The following is a 22,506-nucleotide window of genomic DNA, read 5'->3' as shown; positions in this document are numbered from 1 at the left end:
GGTTAGGAAAGCTGCCACTCTCCTGGCTTTCTAGAAATGATACAAAACTGAATTATTCAAGAGGGCTTTTTACTCAGATAGGAGGGCTTTACTGTAAGGAAGTGGTTTTACAGAGATTCATCAGTAACGGGATAGGGAGGACTATAGACTTTACTGTCATTGCTGTAAGTATGATCCTGCTCAGTAGTTCTTATGCTGTTTAATATGTCGGTCTTAGAATTCCTTATGCTCTGTTTCAGCATTTCTTCAGCTCTGTATTGGATTTCCTACAATACAGGGCACACCGGTAACAAGGCTGTAGATACAACCAAAAACGCTGGTGTATAGGAACTACACGGTCACAATTTTCAATAAAGGATTTTGAATAAATTTTTTGGTATTTATATTAATTCAAAGTGCAACAGTGCTTAGTACTATACAAATAATTCCTATAACATATTAATGAACAACTGTAGCCAAGTCCTCAAGCACAAAGATAGATGAGTCCATGAGAATTGATATTCAAGTATATTGCACAATGGCCCAAAGGTGGCCTCCAAATCCAGCATGCTGGAGCCCAATAGATTCTGTAGCCTTCAGCTACGGGTTTTAGCCAGCAATTTTCAGTACCCGTTTCGTAAAGTGTTACTTCATCGGGCAATAATGTCTATCCGGATGGTCACTATAATTTGTTTAAACACTCATGACTCCATCAAGCTGTTCACAGAACAATGTCACACTGTGTAATCCGTCTTGAGTTTCAGTGAGAAAGGCAGACTTTAAATAACATGAATAAATAAATCTGAGTTAATCTGGAAAATGGTGTTTCAGCGTCTTGGCTGGCTGGTTCCCGGGGTTCTCCTGTATTTTTTTCCAAGAGGGAAGCGGTTTCACAGACCCCGCGCTGGGTTCAACTGGCACGGGGTCTGTGAAACTCTGAACCCGGCCACAGAACGGCTGGAAAAATTCGTTTGTTCTGTAAACACACATTCCCACGGAACGTGTTTTTCAGTGCAAACAAACCAGCCATTCCATACGGAGTTTCGTTCTGTGGTTTGTTTTGTACCCATTTCTAATGGAGAGCTGCTGGGTGCACCTTGTTCAGTGGCCCATAGAATTGGACTCCGGTGTCCAATATTCCTGAGACTTGGGGGAAGTCTTTAGTGGACAGTCAGGAGTAGGATCCCTGCAAATTTGGTGGAGTTTGCTTGAAAAATACCACCCTTCCCACCCACACCTCAGCTACCTGGGTAGATTTCCCCATAGGGAATAATGGCCCGATAAATTTGTGATTCTTTAATCTTGCCAAACTGGAGACTCTTACTTGGATTTCAGGGATCCTGAATCTTTTTGGTATCCTTGAAACCCGGAGCCAGATTAACCATTGGGGGGTGGGAGGTACACTCCTCTACCAAAAACCCTTGGTCCAAGAATTTAGACATGAGGCCCTATTACCGATTCTATCAAGGTGGTAAGAATCATATCAACTGGAAGGCACTGTTTTGTGGAATTTTCTCATGTGGAAGCCTTGTTGGATCTACACTCTTAGTATTTTTTTAAAAAATTCTGCCGGGCCTTTTTTGTGCTGGTTTTTGCTTTTAAACAAATTTTATTCTATCGGTAGTTAGATTTTATTGACTAAAATGCTCTGGAGAGTTGAAAGCAACTCTTTTAGGGAAGGAAAGGCGCAATAGTGAGAGAGTGGAAAAAGAGAGGCCTTCTGCAAGCCCTTGTGGGTTCTCTGTTTAATAGTGTTCTATTCTCAAGGCAAGCCTTGTTATCTGTTCAGAACACTGAGCTCAAAAATAATCTCATGTATGTGACCCTTATCAGGGGGAGCAAGGAACAGGTTAATTGAACTGTACTATATTAATTTTAACAGTATCTCCATGGCCATTCAACCCGCCACCAAACCTAGGTTTCATTGCATTGCCAGTGAGGTATGGACTCCAGTATGAGCAGCACATTCCATTAATTATGTCCCTTTTGTACGGGACAGCCCAAGATGTACATCAAAATGATAATTTGCTTTGGATCATAACACTTAACTGGTTGCTTTCAGACATAATATAAACCATATCCTGTTACTAAAATAAGTCTTGAAAGTTATTGGACTTGCAGGGCTGTCACCCTTCTCCCTTTACACTTGGTTTGGGAATTGAAGATACCCTGTTTTGCAACATAGTTTGTTCATCATCATTCTTCTGTGCAGTCCCACATTGGAACTGCATATGCGCACTGGCCTGCCACTTGGAAGATTTTCCATAGCTTTTAAAAAGCTCCATTAGGGGCCACTTCTCCCAAGTCACATAGATACCCGTTTTCCTGCCTGAATGGCCACGTGACTAATGGGAGGAGCGACCCCTTCCCTCAGTTCTCTCTGAGCCACTGCAAGGAGAGGAACCTAGCTTTTTTTAAAAAAAAATTTATTGGTGAGTACATAGTTATTACATACATTCCCCATCATACCTAATTTATTTCAACCCCCACCCTTTCCCTCCCCCCTCCTTATAGACTTCCAACAGCTTTCCAACCCTTAACCTATCTTATTACTTAACTTATTTTCCATTAAATTCTTCTAAATCATATATGTATTATATCTCTTACTCTAAGCATATTCAAATTCTCTTATATATACTATCAGATCCACTAATATATCCATTCTCCACATCACTATTTAAACTGTATATTTTTGATAAAATCTCTTAATGGTAATACTAGCTTAGGTTAATTAATAGCTAAATTTCCCCATTAGTGGTAAAGTTACTTCTCTCTTCTATTTAAGAAATCACAAATTAATAGTTCTCAAACTGCCACAGTCCTCCTTTCACATCCCATTTTTTTTCTAGATATTGTTTCAATTTCCCCCAGTCTGCAATGTATTCTCCTGGATCAAGGTCTTTTGAGTTTTCTCGTCATTTTATCCATCTCAGCCATGTACAGCAATTTGTAAATCCAATCTTCTGTAGTTGGTATTTCTTGTACTTTCCATTTCTACGCATATAAAAGTCTTGCTGCTGTAGTCATGTAAAATAACAATGTTCTGTACTGCATTGGAACATTTTCCATTCCCAAGTTCAGTAGCAGCAATTATGGGTTCTTATCTATTTGGGTTTGCAAAACCTCATTAATTACTTTAATTATATCTCCCCAGTATTGCTTAGCTACCTCACAAGTCCACCACATATGGTATAATGATCCTTCATGCTTTTTACATTTCCAACATCTGTCTGACATATTAGTATTTCCTCGCGCAATTTTCTTTGGTGTTAGATACCACCTGTACATCATTTTATATACATTCTCTTTAATATTTGTAAAAGTTGAAATCTTCAGTGTATTTTTCCACAAATGCCCCCAAGCTTCCATTGTTATTTCTTTATGAAAATTTATTGCCCATTTCACCATCTGGACTTTCTTCCGAGAGAGAGGAACCTAGCTTGTTTGCTCTGTTCATCTGTGATCTTTCTCCTGATTTTATATGGCTTCTTGGATCTATTTGGACTGTTTCTAACTATTCTCTGGATTATGTACTGGCTATTGTTGCTCTTGGTACTGTGTGAGTGATTTTTATTCCCTCATCATGTCTCAGACCCAGGCTCTTTTTAAAAAATGTGCCCCAGTGCTACACTAAAATGACACACTCAGACCGACGTGAATTCTGTCTCCTCTGCCCTGGTGAAGGCCATGAGGTTGGGGCCTGCTCTATTTGCCAACAATTAACACCCAAGGCAAGGAATGAGAGGGCCGTACGGTTTAAAGCTTTCCTGTGGGAACGAGTGTTCTCTGAAGCTGACTCCGTGGCAATGAAATCACCTGCTGATAAGGAGCAGGCATCACCAGATCTAAACAAGGCACGGCCTTTACTATCGCTGACAGACATTCTTGGGCTGGCTCTGTAGCAATTCAGTGGCAAGATCAGACCCAACTTTGGCAAAATCTAGTGCTTCCCGTGCTTTTTTGGATCTGAGGCATTCCTCCAAACCCCTGGTTAAAAAGCCTTAAAAAAAAAAAGCCAAACATACATCCCGATTGGAGTCAAAGTCAAGGCCAGAGTCGAGATCCACTTGGGATCAACCTCTGCAACATCCTGTGGAACTGGGGGAAGGATCTGAGACCAACAGGACCCAACTCTCCGGCTCTCATGGATCCGATAGCCAGCACTTCCCAGATTTGAGGCACTCGATGGGTGAACAACGTCAACATGCCTGTTGTGTACCTCCTCCATATCACTGCCATTGGCCAGGAGGCCCAACAGCGTTTCAGTATCCGGATCCGAGACCTTCAACGTCCTCAGGACGGGCATGGCTCCCTCCTCCATCACCTCCCCAATTACAGATTTATGATTCCGATGAGGAAGATAAACCGGAACCGGTGCCATCTGAAGTTGGATCCGAAATGGCATTGGATCCGTCACCAGATGAAAATGTGGCCCCTTCTGCTGGATCACTATTTGAAGATCTGAGGATCTACACCAAACAAATAACGAGAATGGCCCAAGCCTTAGAGCTAGATGTCGCCTCTATTGAATCTGCGGCTTCAGGCAAACTTCTTAGCAAGTTGTAAAATGATGCCCCTGCATTGGAAATGTTTCCTGTACTGGATGGACTGGACAAAATCATCCTTAAAACTTAGGAAAGACCTGCTGAATTGCCTGCAACATCCAAGCATGTGGAGTCCATGTATAAAAAAAACCAGGATATGTACCCTTCCCTGTTTAAACATCCAGCACCTTCCTCCCTAGTAACTAAAGAAGTTCAGCAACAGCATCCGGGGTCACATTCTGCACTCCCTAACAAGGAAGGCAGAAAACTTGATTCCCTAGGCAGACGCCAATATTTTGTCTTCGCCCTCAACTCCACGTTTGGGAGAAGCTTTATGACTACATTACTGGCCTCCCAGAAGATAAAAAGGCAATGGTGAAACTACTGCAGATTGGAGCCTTGCGGCTCTCAAAGCAGCAAATGAATGCAGGCCATCACACAGTGGAAACATCTGCTAAGGTGGCGCCATCTTGATGCAAAGACACTCTTGGTTGCAGTCAGCAACTCTATCATCCGAAACAAAGGCTAAGGTGGAAGAGATGCCATTCGAGGGCTCATCCTTGTTCACAGCAGGCACGTATGACTTGTCACAGAAGGAGAACCGACAGCAAAGTTGTTGGGTATAGTGCCCATGGAGCAACGTACCTACAAACCCAGGTACTTCTCAGGACAAGGATATCATCCTTACCAGCCACATGACAGGCCTTATAGGCAGACCCAGCAGCATCAGAGATCTTTCTACTGACTGTACCATCCTCCTCGACAAAACAGGAGATGTGGGCCTTATAGACTGAAACAACAACAGCAGCAAGCCCAAAGGAAGAGCAACCAGGGTCCTTCAAAACAATTTTGACTTGTTGCTGCCACTTCTAGCCCTGACTGTTCCTTTCGAAATTGGCTGTTGGCTTATCTACTGGAATGGAGTCGATAACATCTGACTCTTGAGTCTTAACCATTGTATAAAAAGGTTATGAGTTAGAGTTTGTGGCACCATCCAATGATGTAAACAATGTATTGAGGGAACTGGGAGATGAAATTCAAAACTTTCTTAGCAAGGGACAATTGTAGAGGTCCAGGATGCAAATCTTAAACCTGGTTTTTTTTTCCTATGTTCTTCGTTGTGCCAAAGAAGGATGGGGGGCCTTCGGCCCATTCTTAATTTGAGAGGTTTCAATTGGTACCTCAAGACTTCGAAATTTAAAATTGTCATGTTGGCTGCTGTCTTGCCATTTCTGAACCCTAATGATTGTTTTGCTGTCCTGGATCTCAAGCATGCGTATTTTCATGTAGCCATCAGAGAGGATCACAGAAAATACCTTTCCTTTAAATACCTTGATAGGGTTTTTCAATATACAGTACTGCCCTTTGGCCTTTCTACAGCACCCAGGGTATTTACCAAGTGTATGACTCCTGTTGTAGCACACCTAAGGGAGCAAGGTTGCTCCATTTTTCCATACTTGGATTATTGGCGCTGTCTAAAGAGCAGCTCCTAGAAAACATTTCTCTAGTTGTGAACACTTGTTTGCATTTGGGATTGGCTGTCAGTTTTAATAAATTTAAATTAGAACCCTCCTAAAACATAACTTATACTGGGGCAGTCTTTGACTGTGTACAAAAGGACCTATCTACCACTTGATAGGGCTCAGACCATCAAATCACTGGTATCAGTAGACTCCAAGAATCATTTTCAGCCTGTATGGAGAATACAGAGATTGTTAGGCCATTTGGCAGCATCTACAACTGTGGTTCCATTTGCACGCCTTAATATGAGGGTCTTACAAAACTGGTTCGTGAGACGGTACCAAGCTACGTCAGATTGACCACTAGTCAATTGAAGGCCAATCATTACACATTAATGTATTAGAACTTAAGGCCATCCACTTTGCTGTTGGCTCTTTCATAGCTGTATGTACAAATCCAGTCTGACAATACCACTGCCAGAGGCTACTGTGTGGAGGCTACTGCCATCTGGAACTGGACCACTGGCAACAATAACTCTTTACAGGCCATCCATATTGCTGGTTTGGACAATTCCAGAGCTGATGTCCTGAGCAGGGCCCTAGGGGCCAATCACAAGTGGTCACTAAACAAAACCTACCTCAACCACATTTTTGCCCGGTGAGGTGTTCCAGATGTGGACCTGTATGCTACGGCTGCCAATGCCAAGTCCCCAGTGTTTTGTTCCATGGCAGGGAGCGATCCCCAGTCCATAGGGGACGCTTTACAGCACACATGGACAGGGCAGCTGTTTTATATGTTCATGCCAATCCCCCTAATACCCAGGCTGCTACAGCAAGACAACACGGATTGCATTCTGATAGCCCCATTTTGGCCCAGGCAAATTTGGTGACCAAAGTTACGAGAACTATCCAAACAGACTTACATACAACTGCCATTGGCCCTGGACATACTCAGCTGCGGGGAGGTGTACCGCTACAACCCCAGCGCACTGCTCCTGAGAGCATGGTGCATTCACACAGGGACCTAACTCTGTCTTTGGAGGTCCAAAGAGTTCTGCTTAATGCAAGGAGACCATCAACAAGGCTGTCCTACAAGGCCAAATAGAAATGCTTTCTCCATTGGGCTCAGGCGTATATTTCTCCTTACATAATATCATGGAGTACTTATGCATGTTGAAGTCTGAGGGTTTAGCCTCAATGTTCACTTAGTGGCCATTTCGGCCTTTCACAAACAGGTTGAAGGGAAAACTGTGTTCTCGCATCAAACCTGTCATCAGTTTCTGAAAGGAATATTTAACCTGCACTCACCTGTGTCACCCCCTGTCCCACAGTGGTCCCTCTCACTTGTCCTGTCCCACTTATGCTGCTCACATTTGAACCTCTGGCAGCTTATTCTCTAGAATTATTGTTGCTCAAAGTGATCTTCCTAAAGGCTATCACTTCAGCCAGGCAAGTTAAGTGAATTGTCAGCACTAAGGTCTGACCCTCCCTACCTTAAAATTCATAGTAACAGGGTGGTCCTTAGACCCATTTCTTACTCAAGGTCTTACTGTGCTTCCATTTAAGCCAAGATACTTCATTACCTGTGTTTTTCCGTAACCCAGGGTCAAAAGCAGAAAGCGCTTCACTCTCTGAACCTTAAAAGAGTGTTGTCATTTTATTTACACAGAACAAAAGAGTTTCATATTGATCTTCACTTGTTTGTGTGCCTTGGGGGTCCAAATAAGGGTAAGCATGCATCTGCGCAAACAGTCTCTAGGTGGATTGTGTCTGCTATTCAAACTGCATATCAGGAGGTGGTGTAGAATGTCCATTGCCGGTCAGGGCACATTCAACTAGGTCTCAAGCATCCTCTTCAGCCTTCTTGAGGGGTGTGCCTGTATCCCAAATTTGTAAGGCAGCTACATGGTCTTCCTCAGACACTTTTGTAAGGGACTATGCAGTAAATGCTGACACATCACAAGATGTAGCAGTGGCAAGAGCTGTATTGCTGTCATTGTTTACATGAAAGAAAGAATATAAGTTAACTGTATACTGCAAGATGGTTGCATAAGGTTTTTTAGCATTTTAGGGTGTACATATGCATATATGCCTTTAACTAAATGTTTCTGACTATGATGCAATGTGTTTCATGTCCAATCTTGGTTCGTCATACTTTTGTAGTTGTTTGAGAGATTCTCCTTGCCTCCTTATTGTGTGTAGCTTGGAAATTTCCTCCAATGTGGACAGTAGAAGAGAACGACGATGAAAACAGGGTTGTATATACCTGTAACTATTTTTCATCGAATTCTTCTGTGCAGGCCCATATCCCTCCCTCCTGCCCTGCTGTGAACTCTCTGGCTGAACCAGTTGTAGTTCACAGCAGGTAAGGAGAACCAAGGGAAGGGGTCACTGCTCTCATTAGTCATGTAGTCATTTAGGCAGGAAAATAGGTATCTTTGTGACTTGGGAGAAGTGGCCCCTAATGGAGCTTTTAAAAAGCTATAGAAATCTCCTGAGCAGCAGGCCTATGCACATGTGCAGTCCCAATATGTGCCTGCACAGAAGAACCTGATGAACAACAGTTACAGGTTTTGTATCCACATGACAACTGGCCTATGATTAGCCTACAGGATTAATCTGTGGCAACAGAGGAAGAATGCATGTAAGCCTGTTTGGTATAATGTTAAATCTGACTTATGATTAAATCTGGATGCAGCTAAAGTGGCTTCTATATTTAAATGTTTACTATCTCTTCTAAAAAGTATCAAAATACTGTCTACCTCTGTAGAACGTATATTTTCTTTCATTAAAAGGATTTAGTCTCTTTTCTTGCTTGAATTCATCCTGCTTTCCTTCTCATCTCCTTTGTGTCCTTGATGCTAATAATCTGTTTCCTCAACATATTGCTAGTTTCAGGTGGGTAGCCATGTTCATCTGGGAGCTCTGGGACCAATAGTTGGTCTTTAAGGTGCTATTGAACTTGTATCTTGCTCCTCAATATATTACCTATACTTTTAAGATTTTCTACACAAAAACTATTAGAATTTTTAAAATTAATGCTGATTATATTATATCAAAAATGCTTGCCACTCCAGTAAAACTCTTTTGAGTTGCTATAGTAAATAGGTACAGCTATATGCTCATATCTCTTCTGAAGTTTATTTTTTGAAAATGTTACGGAGGCATTCTTGCTCTTTTCAATGGCTTGAATTCTAATTCTTCCATTTCCACATCATGTTCCTCCACTGCTAAGCACTTTTTACTCATGCAGACTAGCATCTATCAATGAGTTAGAAAGCACCTAGCATCAGAGGAACATGCTGTGCAGCAGAGAACCATCTGTGCTTTGGAGGACAGCATGGTGGAAACTGAAGAAAGGGTGAGGATCCAAGCCAAGTTCAGTAATTATCTTCCTTATTAGTGCACGTTTTCCCCCATTTTTGTCCATAGTGAATGCTAGTTTTTAAAAAATCTTTCTTTTACATTTTATTTCATTCATTGCTTTGTTCCTTTTTAATTTACCATTTGGTGTGGTAGTGCAAAATCAGGGTAAGTTTATTTTAATTAACTTGCACAGACTATGGATGTGTGATGTGTTGGGGAAATATTTTTAGGTAAAGATAGACTTGTATTAAATGTTAGTAGTACTATTGAAAGGATGCTGTTTCTTGCAACATAAACATTAACAGCATTTACTAAAGAGTATGGTGTAATGGTTAGCATGAGACCCTTCCAGGGGAAATTTAAATTTAAATCCCTGCTTGTGCCATACATTCTGTGATTTTTTGGGCCAGTCATTCTGTCATTTTTTTCTCAACCTAACCCACTTTACAGAGTTTGGTTTCTATGTGTGTATGTATGTATGTGTATGAGAGAGAGAAAAATTGGGAGCATTCCATGTGGATGCCATCTTGATCTCCTAAGGAGGTTGAGTATTAATGAAATAAAAGAATGAAATAAAGTTGTTAACATTTTCATAAGACGTAAAAGCAAGACTTTCTCGTTGAGAACATCAATAATGGTAGGCTCAGATCATAATCCAATCATGTGGAAATTAGGGAAAAGGAGAAAAAGGAAAGCATGGAGAATAAATGAGGACTTGCTACAGGAAGGAGAGAATATGGAGATGTTGAGAAGAGATACAAAGTTCTTCATACAATACAACGTAAATAAAGAAGTACCAACTGATAAAGTTTGGGACGCTTATAAGGCGGTTATAAGGGGCATACTAATGGACTTAAATGGTAAAGTAAGAAAAAAGAAAGAGGAGAAAAGACAAGAGATTGAGGAGAAAATAAAAGCCAAAGAAATACAGTTAAAAAAGAGACCAGGGAAAAAGAAACTATATCAGGAAATTAAAATACTTCAAGAACAGTTAACAGCAATGAATAATAAGGAATTGGAGTGGAATCTTAAAAGATTGAATCAGAAAGCGTTTGAAGGTGCAAATAAACCTGGGAAGTATCTGGCATGGCAATTGAAGAAGAGAAGGGAAAAGAAAATAATAAACAGAATTTGTGAAGATAATAAAACGTATTTGGAACAGACTACCATTAGTAGAGCCTTTTACAAATTCTACGCTAAGTTGTATAATAAGAAAGAGGTAAATAAAGAGTCAATAGCGTTGTATTTGGAGAAAATGAAACTTCCAGTAATTTCGGAAGCTTGGAGAAATAAACTGAACAGTGAAGTAACAGATGAGGAACTAAACAACGCAATACAATCTGCAAATCTAGGAAAGGCGCCAGGGCCAGATGGACTTACAGCGAAATTTTATAAGGTAATGGCCAATGAACTGGCACCATTCCTAAAAGAGATGATCAATGGAGTTTTAAAGGACCAGCGGATTCCAGATACCTGGAATGAAGCGAATATATCATTGATCCCCAAAGAGGGCCAAGACTTGACTAATGTGAAAAATTACAGACCTATATCGTTACTTAATAATGATTATAAAATCTTTGCGAAGATACTGGCGGAGAGACTGAAGGGGTGGCTTTCGGAAGTCATTGAGGAGGAACAAGCAGGCTTTTTGCCAGACAGACAAATCAGAGACAATTTAAGGACAGTGATTAATGCTATTGAATATTATGACAAGCGTTGTGACAAAGAGGTTGGTTTCTTCTTTGTTGATGCTGAAAAGGCGTTTGATAATTTAAACTGGGACTTTATGTTTGCCACTATGGAAAAGCTACAATTGGGAGAAAGATTCATTAGAGCAATTAAGGAAATTTACAGAGACCAGACTGCAGCAATTGTGGTGAATGATGAAGCGACTAAGAAACTGATTATAAGTAAAGGAACAAGACAAGGTTGCCCGTTGTCTCCACTGCTGTTCATTTTGGTATTGGAGATCCTGATGATACAAATACGACAAGACGAAGAAATTCGAGGAATTAAAATAAAGGACTATTCATACAAGGTCAGAGCATTTGCGGATGACATAATGTTAATTGTAGAAGACCCATTGGAGAACATGCCAAAAGTGATAGATAAGATTAAGGAGTTCGGAGACTTGGCAGGTTTTTATATCAATAAAAAGAAGTCAAAGATACTATGCAAAAATATGACTAAGCAGAAACAACAATTGTTAACGGAAATAACGGATTGTGAAGTAACAAGCAAGGTGAAATATTTGGGAATCGAACTGACTGCTAAGAATATAGACTTATTTAAAAACAACTATGAAAAACTATGGACTCAGATAGAGAGAGATTTGATTAAATGGAACAGACTAAATTTGTCATGGCTGGGAAGGATTGCAGCAGTTAAGATGAATGTGTTACCAAGAGTAATGTTTTTGCTACAGACAATACCAATCATCAGTGACTCTAAGCAATTTGAAAAATGGCAGAGGAAAATGTCAGACTTTGTATGGGCAGGCAAGAAGCCTCGAGTGAAAATGAAAGTTTTACAAGATGCAAAGGAAAGAGGCGGAATGCAACTGCCCAATCTAAGACTTTACCATGACGCAATTTGCTTGGTGTGGTTGAAGGAGTGGATGACGCTAAAGAACAAGAAATTACTAGCCCTAGAGGGATATAAAAAAATATTTGGATGGCACCCATACTTATGGCATGACAAAGTAAAGGCGAACTCGATGTTCCTGCATCACTATATACGGAGAAGTTTATATATAATCTGGAAGAAGTATAGAATTTATTTGGAAGAAGGAACCCCTTTGTGGGTAGTTCCTTATGAGGTGATAGATCCGAGAGCTGTTGATAATGAGCAACAATGTTTAACTTATAAAGAAATAACTAGAACTGAAGAATCCAAACTCAGAATTAAGACTCAGGAGGAACTATCACCGTATTATGATTGGTTCCAGTATAGACAGATCAGAGATTTATATAACTCAGACTCTGTAAAGGGAGGTATACGAACAGAAAACTCGGAACTAGAGCAGACCCTTTTTAAAGAGGACAAGAAAAGAATATCTAAGGTATACCAAGCACTGCTGAAATGGTATACTGAGGATGAAATAGTTAAAGGACAAATGGTGAAATGGGCCATAAATTTCAATAAAGAAATAACAATGGAGGCATGGGAATACTTGTGGAAGACTACAATGAAGACAACGACATGTACTAGTATTAAAGAGAACATTTACAAAATGATTTACCGTTGGTACATGACACCAAAGAAGATTGCGCTAGGGAATTTGAATACTTCTAATAAATGCTGGAAATGTAGGAAGCATGAGGGCTCCCTCTACCATATGTGGTGGACGTGTGAGGTAGCTAGGCAGTTCTGGGGGGAAATAATAAGAGAAATGAGTGAGATTTTACAATTTCAAATTAATAAGAACCCAGAACTCCTGCTACTAAACTTGGGAATGGAGGGAATTCCAGCCCATCACAGGACGTTGATATTTTATATGACGGCAGCAGCTAGACTTTTGTATGCGCAAAAATGGAAAATACAAGAAGTGCCAACCATTGAAGATTGGATCCACAAATTGCTGTATATGGCAGAAATGGACAAAATGACAAGAAAATTGAGAAACCTGGACTCAGGACAGTTTAACACAGACTGGGAGAAGCTGAAACAATATTTGGAGAAGAAATGGGAGGTGGGAGGAGAACTGTGGCAGTTTGAGAACTACTGAAGTACAATAAAATGTAGAGGGGGGTGACTTTACCGGGGAGGAGAAGAGGTAAAAGAGAATTTCTAAGCAGTTATGATATTAGATTGATATATATAGAATAATAAATAGAATATTGATAGAAAACAATTAATCATAAGGGTTAACTATAAGGATTGATTAACTAATAATATTTTCTTTTTGATTCCGTACAGTGTACCAAACCGAATATGTTTATATGAAGCTGTATATGAGTCAAATTGATTGATATCATATATAGACTTATGATTGAAGGGGAAGAGAAATACTAATGTAAACAAATATAACTAAAATAGAAAGAAGAAGATAGAATGAATAACATATAGAGTATAAGTTAAATTGGTTGATTTATATGAATGTATGGTTTACATAGTTTATGATATATAGAAATATTTGAAAGTGGAATAATGAGAAATGGGATAAATTGTTTATCCATTATAGAAAAAGGGACTCATAGTCAGGGTACAGAGTATCAAAAATAGTTAAAGAAGTCTTGCTTAGAATAAAGGGAGAATATATATTTGTTAGATAGAGGAATATATAAAGAGTAAGGGAAAAGGGATAAAGGGTTGGAAAACTGTTGGAAGTCAACAAAATGGGGGGGGGAAAGGGAGGGGGTTAGAAATTGGGAAATGGGAATATTGACTGTAATGTGTAAACATTTGATCCTAATCCAATAAAAAAATTTTCAAAAAAAAAAATAATGTTCTTCAAGATGAAGACACATTATCTTCCCTAAAAATCAGCTTTCTGGCAACTACTGATCCTCCTCTGCCATGCATAGCACCAGGAAGTGGTAGAGCACCTGCTTTGCATGCTAAAGATCCCAGGCTCAGTCCTTGGCATGTTCAGTTAACAGGGTGTCCAGAGACTCGGCCCACCCTATGGTTCCATTCTTCTCCGAAGGAACATGGATGACCACACTGCCTCAAGGTATGGCTCTTCATGCTGCTTGTCCTTCTCCTGAGAAGGTTGCAGCCCAATGCAGTGCCTCCCAGGGCGGCCTCCCTTGCTGCACAGCTCTGCTTTCTTCCAAGGAGGCTGCAGCCCACCATGGCATTTTCATGAATGTTTTCCTGTCACTGCTCTGGTTGCCCTCTTTCTGAAGAGGCTGCAGCCCACTGCAGCACCCGTTTGGGGGTCTCCTGGCACCACCCCACATATCTTTTCGTTCTGCATTTCTCCTCCAATGGAAGAAGGCAGGGAGGGGTGACTTGAAACCCCTCTCCATAACTGAAGTCAAGTCCAGGGCATGCAGCTTTGTGCCCCCTGACTGCTCCCCCCTCATATGTTGTTGCCTCCTTATTGGTGGTCCTTCAGCAGTTACTCCACAGCTTCTACCACCAACCTTCCCATGCCAAAGAGGACAGGGTGTTGGATTTCATCATCCTCATCCCCAGAAAGGATCCGTTAGTAGGTGATATACAAGACCCTGGGGAGCTGTTGCCAGAACAGATGACCTTGATAGACCAGTGGTCTGACTCAGAATATGGCAGATTCATGTGTTTATGTTTCATGTTGTTCCAAGGAATACACTTTTTTTAGTCAAAGAGGTCCTGCTATTTTGGGAAGCATTCTGTGTGAATCTGTGCAAGTTATTGTGCGCCAAAGAAAACTTTTCAAAATCTCCTGCAAGGGGTTACTCACTAGAAAAGTTGCAATGAAAAGGCTCCTTTTAAGCTCAGAGTTTTAGAAAAATGGAACAAGTAACATCAGCTGTACTGGCTACAGACTTTCCTTAGCCTGCATACATGGAACATAAGTTCATGCAAAAGATGCATAATGCAGTAATGAAAAAATGTGTGTACTAGTCTAAATGTTTTTAATAGAATGGAAATTAAAGTGAGAAAATCACTGAAAAAGTAAGCATGGCAGAGGAGTGCTTGCTGGTTACGGTGTAGTAGTGGTGAGGCTTTGTCTTATGAGTGGCTTTCTTTTCCTTGTGAGATTCAATATCACTGCATGTGCACAGTGGAGAGTTTTTTAAAAAATCAACTTTGTTATGGAATTGAATTGGAGTTTCATATATCTTTTGATGTTTAATAAAGTGAAATAACCCAAATATGTGTTCTGAAACAGTTCAGTATAAGAAATCAGTGCTAAGCTTACAAACCATTAATGGTGTTTATTTAAAATTGCATTCCAATATCTCAGAGTTGGTAAACTTAAACCATTTATACTGAAGAATTGTTCTCTGCTGCATCATGCTGTTATAGCACAGCTGTGCACAATAAATATTTTAAACTGAGAATTTCAGAAATGTGATGGAATTTGCTTTCAAAGGGAAGAGCTCTGTTCATTATACTAATGAGCTTAAAGATGTATTCACCTCATGCAGTGTGCTTTCCATGGCTCTGTAGCACCTATAAATATTGTGCTGTGCTTGTCTTATTGCTGTAGATGATCAGCAAAGGCAAATATGCTGAAGTATACCTTACTAAAAGTTAAATTTTGTTCTCATTTTTAGGCATGAGCTGCTTGAAGAAGCCAGGAGACAAGGGCTGCCCTTTGCACAGTGGGATGGCCCCACTGTGGTTGTCTGGTTAGAAGTAAGGATTCTTTTTACTGTATTGGTCACTACACAACAAAGTTTCCCATCTGTAGATAATGCTCAACACATTTTTCTCATTGCCAGTTATGGGTTGGGATGCCCGCCTGGTACGTAGCTGCTTGCCGCGCAAATGTGAAAAGTGGTGCTATTATGTCAGCCTTATCCGATACTGAAATACAGCGTGAAATTGGAATCAGCAATCCTCTACATAGGTTAAAGCTGCGACTTGCCATTCAAGAAATCATGTCACTAACAAGTCCATCTGCTCCTCCTACATCAAGAACGGTAAGAAATGCTGGAAGATATTGATGATATTTTATAGAACGCTAATTAATTCACTAGTTTCTCATTTATTTTAATATGTAGGCCTTCATCAGGAAAGCCAAATATTGTATCATAAAAAGTAAGATCAAGAAAAGCAAACTGACTGTTCCATAAAGTAAAACCAGCGGTCTAAAACGCTTTGCAAATAGGACATTTTTAAAAAATTAAGTAGCTAAACACTTTAATGTGGACACACAGCAAGTGTCAAATTGAAGGAAAGACGTACCAGTCTGCAAAGAACCATTGGAGTCCTGTGGTGGATCCATCATTATGAGCATGCTGAGAATGTTATCCAAAAATAAAACCTTTTAAACACTGATTTATTTTTTTGCTTGACAAGGAAGCTATTTAAGAAAATATTTTTGCCTAAGTTTCAAATACGGAAGTAGTTCTCCTTAAATTGGTAGACTAATGAGGCTACCATTGTACTTGTATATTGTGGGGGAGGGTAAAAAGATTTATCATTCAGGTTGTTTGCTCACTATATTCTTTTGCCCACTTTATTATTTTGCCTGCTAAAAGTGATAAGCTCCAGAGTAGTAGCAGTATTGTGACATTTAAAGAATAACAGACTCGCTGTTACATAAATTTCCATGGGCCAGAGCTTATTTGTCAGATGCAAGACACTGGCTCACAGAAGATTATGTTGCAATAACATTTCCCAGCCTTTAAAGTGCTACCAAGTTCTTTGTTAAGTTTTCTTAAAGTTCAGAATATAGATTATTGTTAAAATAAGAGCATGCTCCTAGCTGTAGTTACATACAACTGGTAGTGACCCTAGATTGGAATAGGCATCCCATCTGCATAAAGATAGGCATCTACCAGGTCCATTGAGGCCTGTATCAGTACTGCAATGTAGATGTACAGACTGATGCAAATCTCTGTCTAGATCTCACTTGTTGAATTGGAGAGAAGGAATATGGTGACTGTCTCTTGGGAATACTTTGTTGTATTTGTAGACTAGTTAGAAAGAAAGGTGACTGAAAAAGAACTTGGAAGGATCAAGGAAACTTGTATTTATGAAATAAGTTTAGGATCCTGGGGACCATTTTAAACCAAACCAGTATTGTTACCTATGTTATGGTTTTATAATAAGGTTATATTTTATTTGAGAAGTAATGTAGTCTTGAAAGGCGGTTCCCTAATTTGCTTTAGGCAAGGACATAAGAAATTAAGTTGTGTGTCATTAGAAGAATAGATTATATAGATCAAAATGATGTTATTGGATAAAAGCAAATGAAGTGCCTCAAAAGAATCTTCTTTGGAGTTGCTCAGTATATGTCTAAGCCATATTGCAAGCAGTAGTTTCCAATTTTGCTTAACCTATAACTTTGTACACTGAAGCATGGTTCAAAAGTAGTGACAACCGTGGCTTGGTGTTATGTGAAAAAGCTTGGAAGGAACCTCTCTCATGTACTCCTTTTTTTTGCATGTCATGGGCTAATTAATTATATTGCAGGTTTTCAAGAAATGGCTGATATATATAGTTCAGCAAATTTTGGTTTTGCTGAAAGCCAGCAGACATGTAAATAGGTCATGGCATGCAAGTAGAGGAGGGAAATGGAAGAAAGAATGCCATAAGCCCAAAATTCCTTCAAAGCTCGTTTGGTAGCATCAAAAGCATGATTTGGCTGTGCATCTGAACCATGGTTAAATTAGTTTTAGATGGGAATTATGTTTGCTAGTAGGTATACATCTTACATCAGTCTGTATTTAACAATCTAGAAACCATTGCTTTTGCCCATGCCTGCTCCTTATATGTACCTGTTGCTTATATATTCTGCAACCTTTCCTCTTTGTTACTGCTTTCCTTTCATTGGATGTGATTGGTTCACTATGGGGTCATATTAGACGACAGGAAATGTCTGGGTAACACATGAAGAAATGGAAAATCTTACATCTACTCCACAAACGGTTAGTTATAGCACTGAAGCTTCTGTTTTTGCAGTGCATTTCCCATTTCTTGAGTGCTTGTATCATGTGCCTCTGAAAAGAGTGGTATTAACGTAATCAATTTGGGGGCGGGGGTTATGACTGACTTTAATTACTAACCCTCTCTGAAACTTATAAATCGTACTATAAAATGCTTTTCCACAAAGAGGGAAGGGGGGGGGGTCAGGTGGGACAATTGTATTGTAGGCAAAGCCTATGCATTAATTTCTGAGTTGTGTGAAAATACTTTAATCTTTCACTTGAATTTATAACTAACAGCTGCTTCTTGTGTGGAAAAAGCAAATAGTACGTTGTTTACTTTCTATGATTATAAATGCATCCGTACAGAACTTTGAACGCATGATGCTTGCATTCTTAAATTATTAGTATGTCATTGTTGTGTCTTTGCAATATGGCTGTAATCTCAGAAAAGGCTACGTACAATGTTGAATGCTGTGATAAATTTACTAAAGGTTCCACAATCCAGGCAGCCATAAAACTGATATTGAGAAGTCTGTCTAGTGCATATTTAACAGGGTTTGCAGCCTTATTCTGTTTGATTAAGTGCCTCTTTCTGTGCACTAGATTATGGCCTTATTACCTTGAACTTGCACTACTAATCTTATAAGTACTAATATTTGTGTGTTCTTTTGCTTTTCTAATTACATAACATCAGGAAGATGAGGAAGGAAGCTGGGCTCAGGTTGGAGACTTTTTTCTCTTAAAATGATCTAGCTTAGAAGTTGACATCCTAACTTACTCTTAAAGCATATTCTTTGGAAATTTGTCACAATTATGTCAAGAAACTGTCCTTTGATGCTAGAATACAAAATCAGAGGTCCTGTTCCAATGTAACGTAGCTCCTTGGATTATTTTTATTTTAAAACATTTACCCAGTACCTGTCACCATGGGGTCAAAGTAGATTGCAGCCAGAGTATGGTCGGCAATGTTCAGAAACTTAACCAACGATGCTTGTGCAAACTAGTATTACAGAGAAGACAAATATTTTGTGAAAAATCAGCAATATGCTTAATCCACGCCTAAAATGCGTACCTACAACTTTTTTTACTTTCTCTGTATTCAGTTCCTGGCTAATCCATTCAGAATCAAATATTTTTGATTGAAATCTTCCTCATAGCAGCCACTTCCTTCTTCATGTGACAGCTGCTCTGTATACAAGAGTTTCATTGGTGTCTGCTATTGTAACCATGTCAACTATGAAAGGGTGGCAAATTTCTAGAAGATAAATAGAAAGGAACCAGGAAGCTACAGCTGATAATTACTGCCTCACACAGTCCCTAAGTATTTGGAAAACTGGCGTCTACTCCCTTCAAAGTTCACATATTTAGCAAACATCTGTGTACTCCAGCTGCTCTCTGAAGTGGCTCTAAGCTTTTAAGACACTGGTTTTCAGTAGTATAAACCCTACTCAGTGTGAAACAAGGCACAGGCTAATGGCTATAGTTAAAAGTTCCTTATTTTAAATTGCACTATAACTTTTTTCCATCTTCAAATAGACCTTAGCCTATGGTGATATGAACCATGAATGGATTGGCAACGAATGGCTTCCCAGCTTAGGACTGCCTCAGTATCGCAGTTACTTTATGGAATGTCTTGTTGATGCAAGAATGTTGGACCACTTAACTAAAAAAGACCTTCGTGGGCAACTTAAAATGGTTGACAGTTTTCACAGGTAAGTGGATGTAAATCTTATTGTTAATAGTGGGAAAGGCAGACTATAAATAAATGAATAAATAAATAGTAAGCATGTCAGGTGTACTTCCTAATGGCAATTTAAAAATATGTCAACAGAAATAGCTTCCAGTGTGGCATTATGTGTCTGCGGAGATTAAATTATGACCGAAAAGAACTTGAAAGGAGAAGAGAAGAAAGTCAGAATGAAGTTAAAGGTAATCATTTACTTGCCTCATTTTGGCTCTGTTTACTAACAGTATAATGAAATTGTAGCCTACTGTAGAAAAATAAACTGATGTATGGCTAGAAATCCTTTCTACTTGAATGCAGGGTCTTTGTGTCCCAGCTCCAGCCCTTGTCTGCTGAGCATAAGTGTCTCTTCTCACACTTGCTTCAGTACAGAAAGCTGCTGTGTTTCTATTTAAGCACTTACAAAAACAAAGGCTGAACTATGAAAGGCGTATCTTTTCAGTGTTCTGGCTGACGCAGCACTGCAATAAATGCTAATTATGAATATTCCTGACTCTTTATAAATGCATTTAATAGATTCCAAAATGTTTTTATATTTCTTTGAAATTCAAAAATAAGTTACTCTTCTTTTATATTAAATCTATATTAAGGGCTGTAAAAATTTCATAACATCCATCTAACAATATCAACTATGATCAATACAAAATTGGTTTAATTGATTCATGCTCAATTAAGTACTATGGCTTGGATCTTACGAAGTGTCAGTGGGGCAGACATTAGAGTTCTCCCTGCCCCCCCCCAATTGAGCTACTCTAAAAGCCACATAGGGCAGCGAGGGGGCGGGCAAAGCTAGGAGTAGGAAATAGAGTAAAATATACCCTCTCTCATACAGTCTTCGGGGGAACCAAAAAAGCGCTTGGTGGGGGCGGGGGGTGGTGATCTTCCCATTCTGCATATTCTTGTGCAGTTTCTGAAGGTCCTCATTCAAGATTCATTACGGTCTATGACAGAGTGTAAAGTTGACAGTTTATAGACTTCATGCTTCCTCAGTATGGGCTAGATCCAAAAAACTGCAAGCCGCTCTGCAAATGGAACGAGAGTTCACACAAGGGGGGATTACTCTGTTCTCGAAAGTAGCTCAAAAAGTAGCTCAAGTTCTCACAACTTTTGTCTTCTACTTTTACAAATTGTTGGTTATTTTGTGACTTCTTAGCATTTAATTTTCCCCCCTCTTTAGATGTCCTTGTCTGGAGCAATGACAGAATGATACACTGGGTGGTGTCAATTGGTCTGAAAGAATATGCAAATAATCTTATAGAAAGTGGAGTTCATGGAGCACTTCTGGCCTTAGATGAAACTTTTGATCACAATGCACTAGCTCTTTCATTACAAATACCCACTCAGAATACACAGGTAACATTAAATGAATTGAGGTTGGATGTTTTTCTTGTAGACATAATTAGATCACTGTGGTATCTAAAATAGGAGCAAAGAATAAGCTTTTATAAATTGTCCACTTTTTAACACTGAAAGATTTTTTTTGGAGTCATTGACGTTCTCAGGGAAACAGCTGCTGGCGAAATGTCAGGAACGACAATGCCAAGACCACGGCCATACAGCCCAGAAAATCTACAACAACTAAAATTGTCAGGGAAACTTTTCACATTTTCTCAGATATGTCATTGTCTGACACATCTGTTTAGATTGACTTTTCTCTATTAAACTTAATTGTTAAGATACACAATGATGAATTTGTGTCCAAGTGTATCAGCCACAGAAAGCATCCAAAACAATGGATTGGATACTAGGGACCACAAAGATAGCATGGAATCCGTTTTAAAAACTTTAAATTTTCAGAAAGCAAAGCCGATCGAAAGGTGGATAATGCTATAGTATTATACAGCCTAAATGTGTGGCCATTAGGGCTGTGCTATTCGGGTTTCGCTTTGGGTAAAGATACCCAAAACGGACCTGATTTGGAAAGCTTCAGTATTCCCAAAGTGGGGCCAGCATGCTGGCCCCGCTTCGGAATACCGTAGCAAAGCTTTCCGAAGCATTCGGAAATGCTTCGGAAAGCTTTGGGGCTTGTTTAAACATCACCCCCCGTACCTTGCGGTGGCTCCGGGCCAGCTCCTCTGCCGCCGCCCGAGCCTGCAGGGTGGTGGGGAAGGCCAGAGCCGCCGCCTCCAGCTCTTCCTGCCCTCAAATGGCCGCGGTGTGCTGGTGGCTGGCAGCCATTTGAGGGGCAGGAAGGGCCAGAGGAGGCGGAGAAAGCCCTTCCTGCCCCTCAAATGGCTGCCAGCCACCAGCATGCCACGGCCATTTGAGGGGCAGGAAGAGCCGGAGGAGGTGGCTCCGGCCTTCCCCACCACCACACAGGCTCGAGTGGCGGCGGGGGGCAGCAGAGGAGCCGGCTGGCTCCAGTCCGCGCTGCTTTGTGCCGCCGCCACCACCACCATGGTGGTGGCAGTGGCCCGCTGCCTAGCTGATGACCCTCCCGCCGCCAGGTAAGTTGGTGGGGGTTGGAGGGGTCTCCCCAGGGTTGGGTGGGGGGTGGAGAGGTCTCCCCAGGGGGGTGGGGTAGAGGGGTTGCCCCTGGGAGGGTGGGTGGTGGTGGTGGGGAGTTCCCCCCCTCGCTTCAGTATGCCCCGAATCTTTACAGAGCATACCGAAGCGATTCCCGAACCCCGAATCTGAAGCGGCTTGCCCTAGTGGCCATTGTTAAACTTTAATTTATAAATTTGATTTTCAAATGGTATTCCAAGTATTTTCATTTATTATTTTTCATTTAGGCTCGTGCTGTGTTGGAAAGGGAATTCAATAACCTTCTAGTTATCGGCACAGACAGAAGGTTTGATGAAGTGAGTTTTATTTATTTTTGTTGTTTTGTTTTAAGCTACATTTCTCCCAACCACTAAAAGTTAGTTGTACAGATCATAAGA

The 22,506-nt window shown here is 40.2% G+C and overlaps 1 protein-coding gene across 3 annotated transcripts in view; it reads left to right on the top strand.

Annotated features, from left to right (window-relative positions):
* The window catches only part of PPFIA1 (PTPRF interacting protein alpha 1), a 124,101-nt gene that overhangs the window by 82,342 nt on the left and 19,253 nt on the right, over positions 1-22,506 (top strand). Inside the window, exons 20-27 of one of the 3 annotated variants that reach the window (XM_054970190.1) lie at positions 15,559-15,640; positions 15,727-15,927; positions 17,818-17,880; positions 18,575-18,601; positions 19,417-19,592; positions 19,712-19,809; positions 20,802-20,977; positions 22,357-22,425. In XM_054970190.1, coding sequence (XP_054826165.1) covers positions 15,559-15,640; positions 15,727-15,927; positions 17,818-17,880; positions 18,575-18,601; positions 19,417-19,592; positions 19,712-19,809; positions 20,802-20,977; positions 22,357-22,425 — 892 coding nt within the window. The remainder of the gene's footprint in view (positions 1-15,558; positions 15,641-15,726; positions 15,928-17,817; positions 17,881-18,574; positions 18,602-19,416; positions 19,593-19,711; positions 19,810-20,801; positions 20,978-22,356; positions 22,426-22,506) is intronic. The other 2 variants (XM_054970188.1, XM_054970189.1) reach the window with 2 other exon arrangements.

The sequence above is a fragment of the Eublepharis macularius genome, chromosome 2, assembly GCF_028583425.1.
Source record: "Eublepharis macularius isolate TG4126 chromosome 2, MPM_Emac_v1.0, whole genome shotgun sequence".
NCBI lineage: Eukaryota > Metazoa > Chordata > Lepidosauria > Squamata > Eublepharidae > Eublepharis > Eublepharis macularius.
The sequence above is the reverse complement of the archived record's forward strand: the minus strand, read 5'-3'. Positions and strand labels throughout refer to the sequence as shown.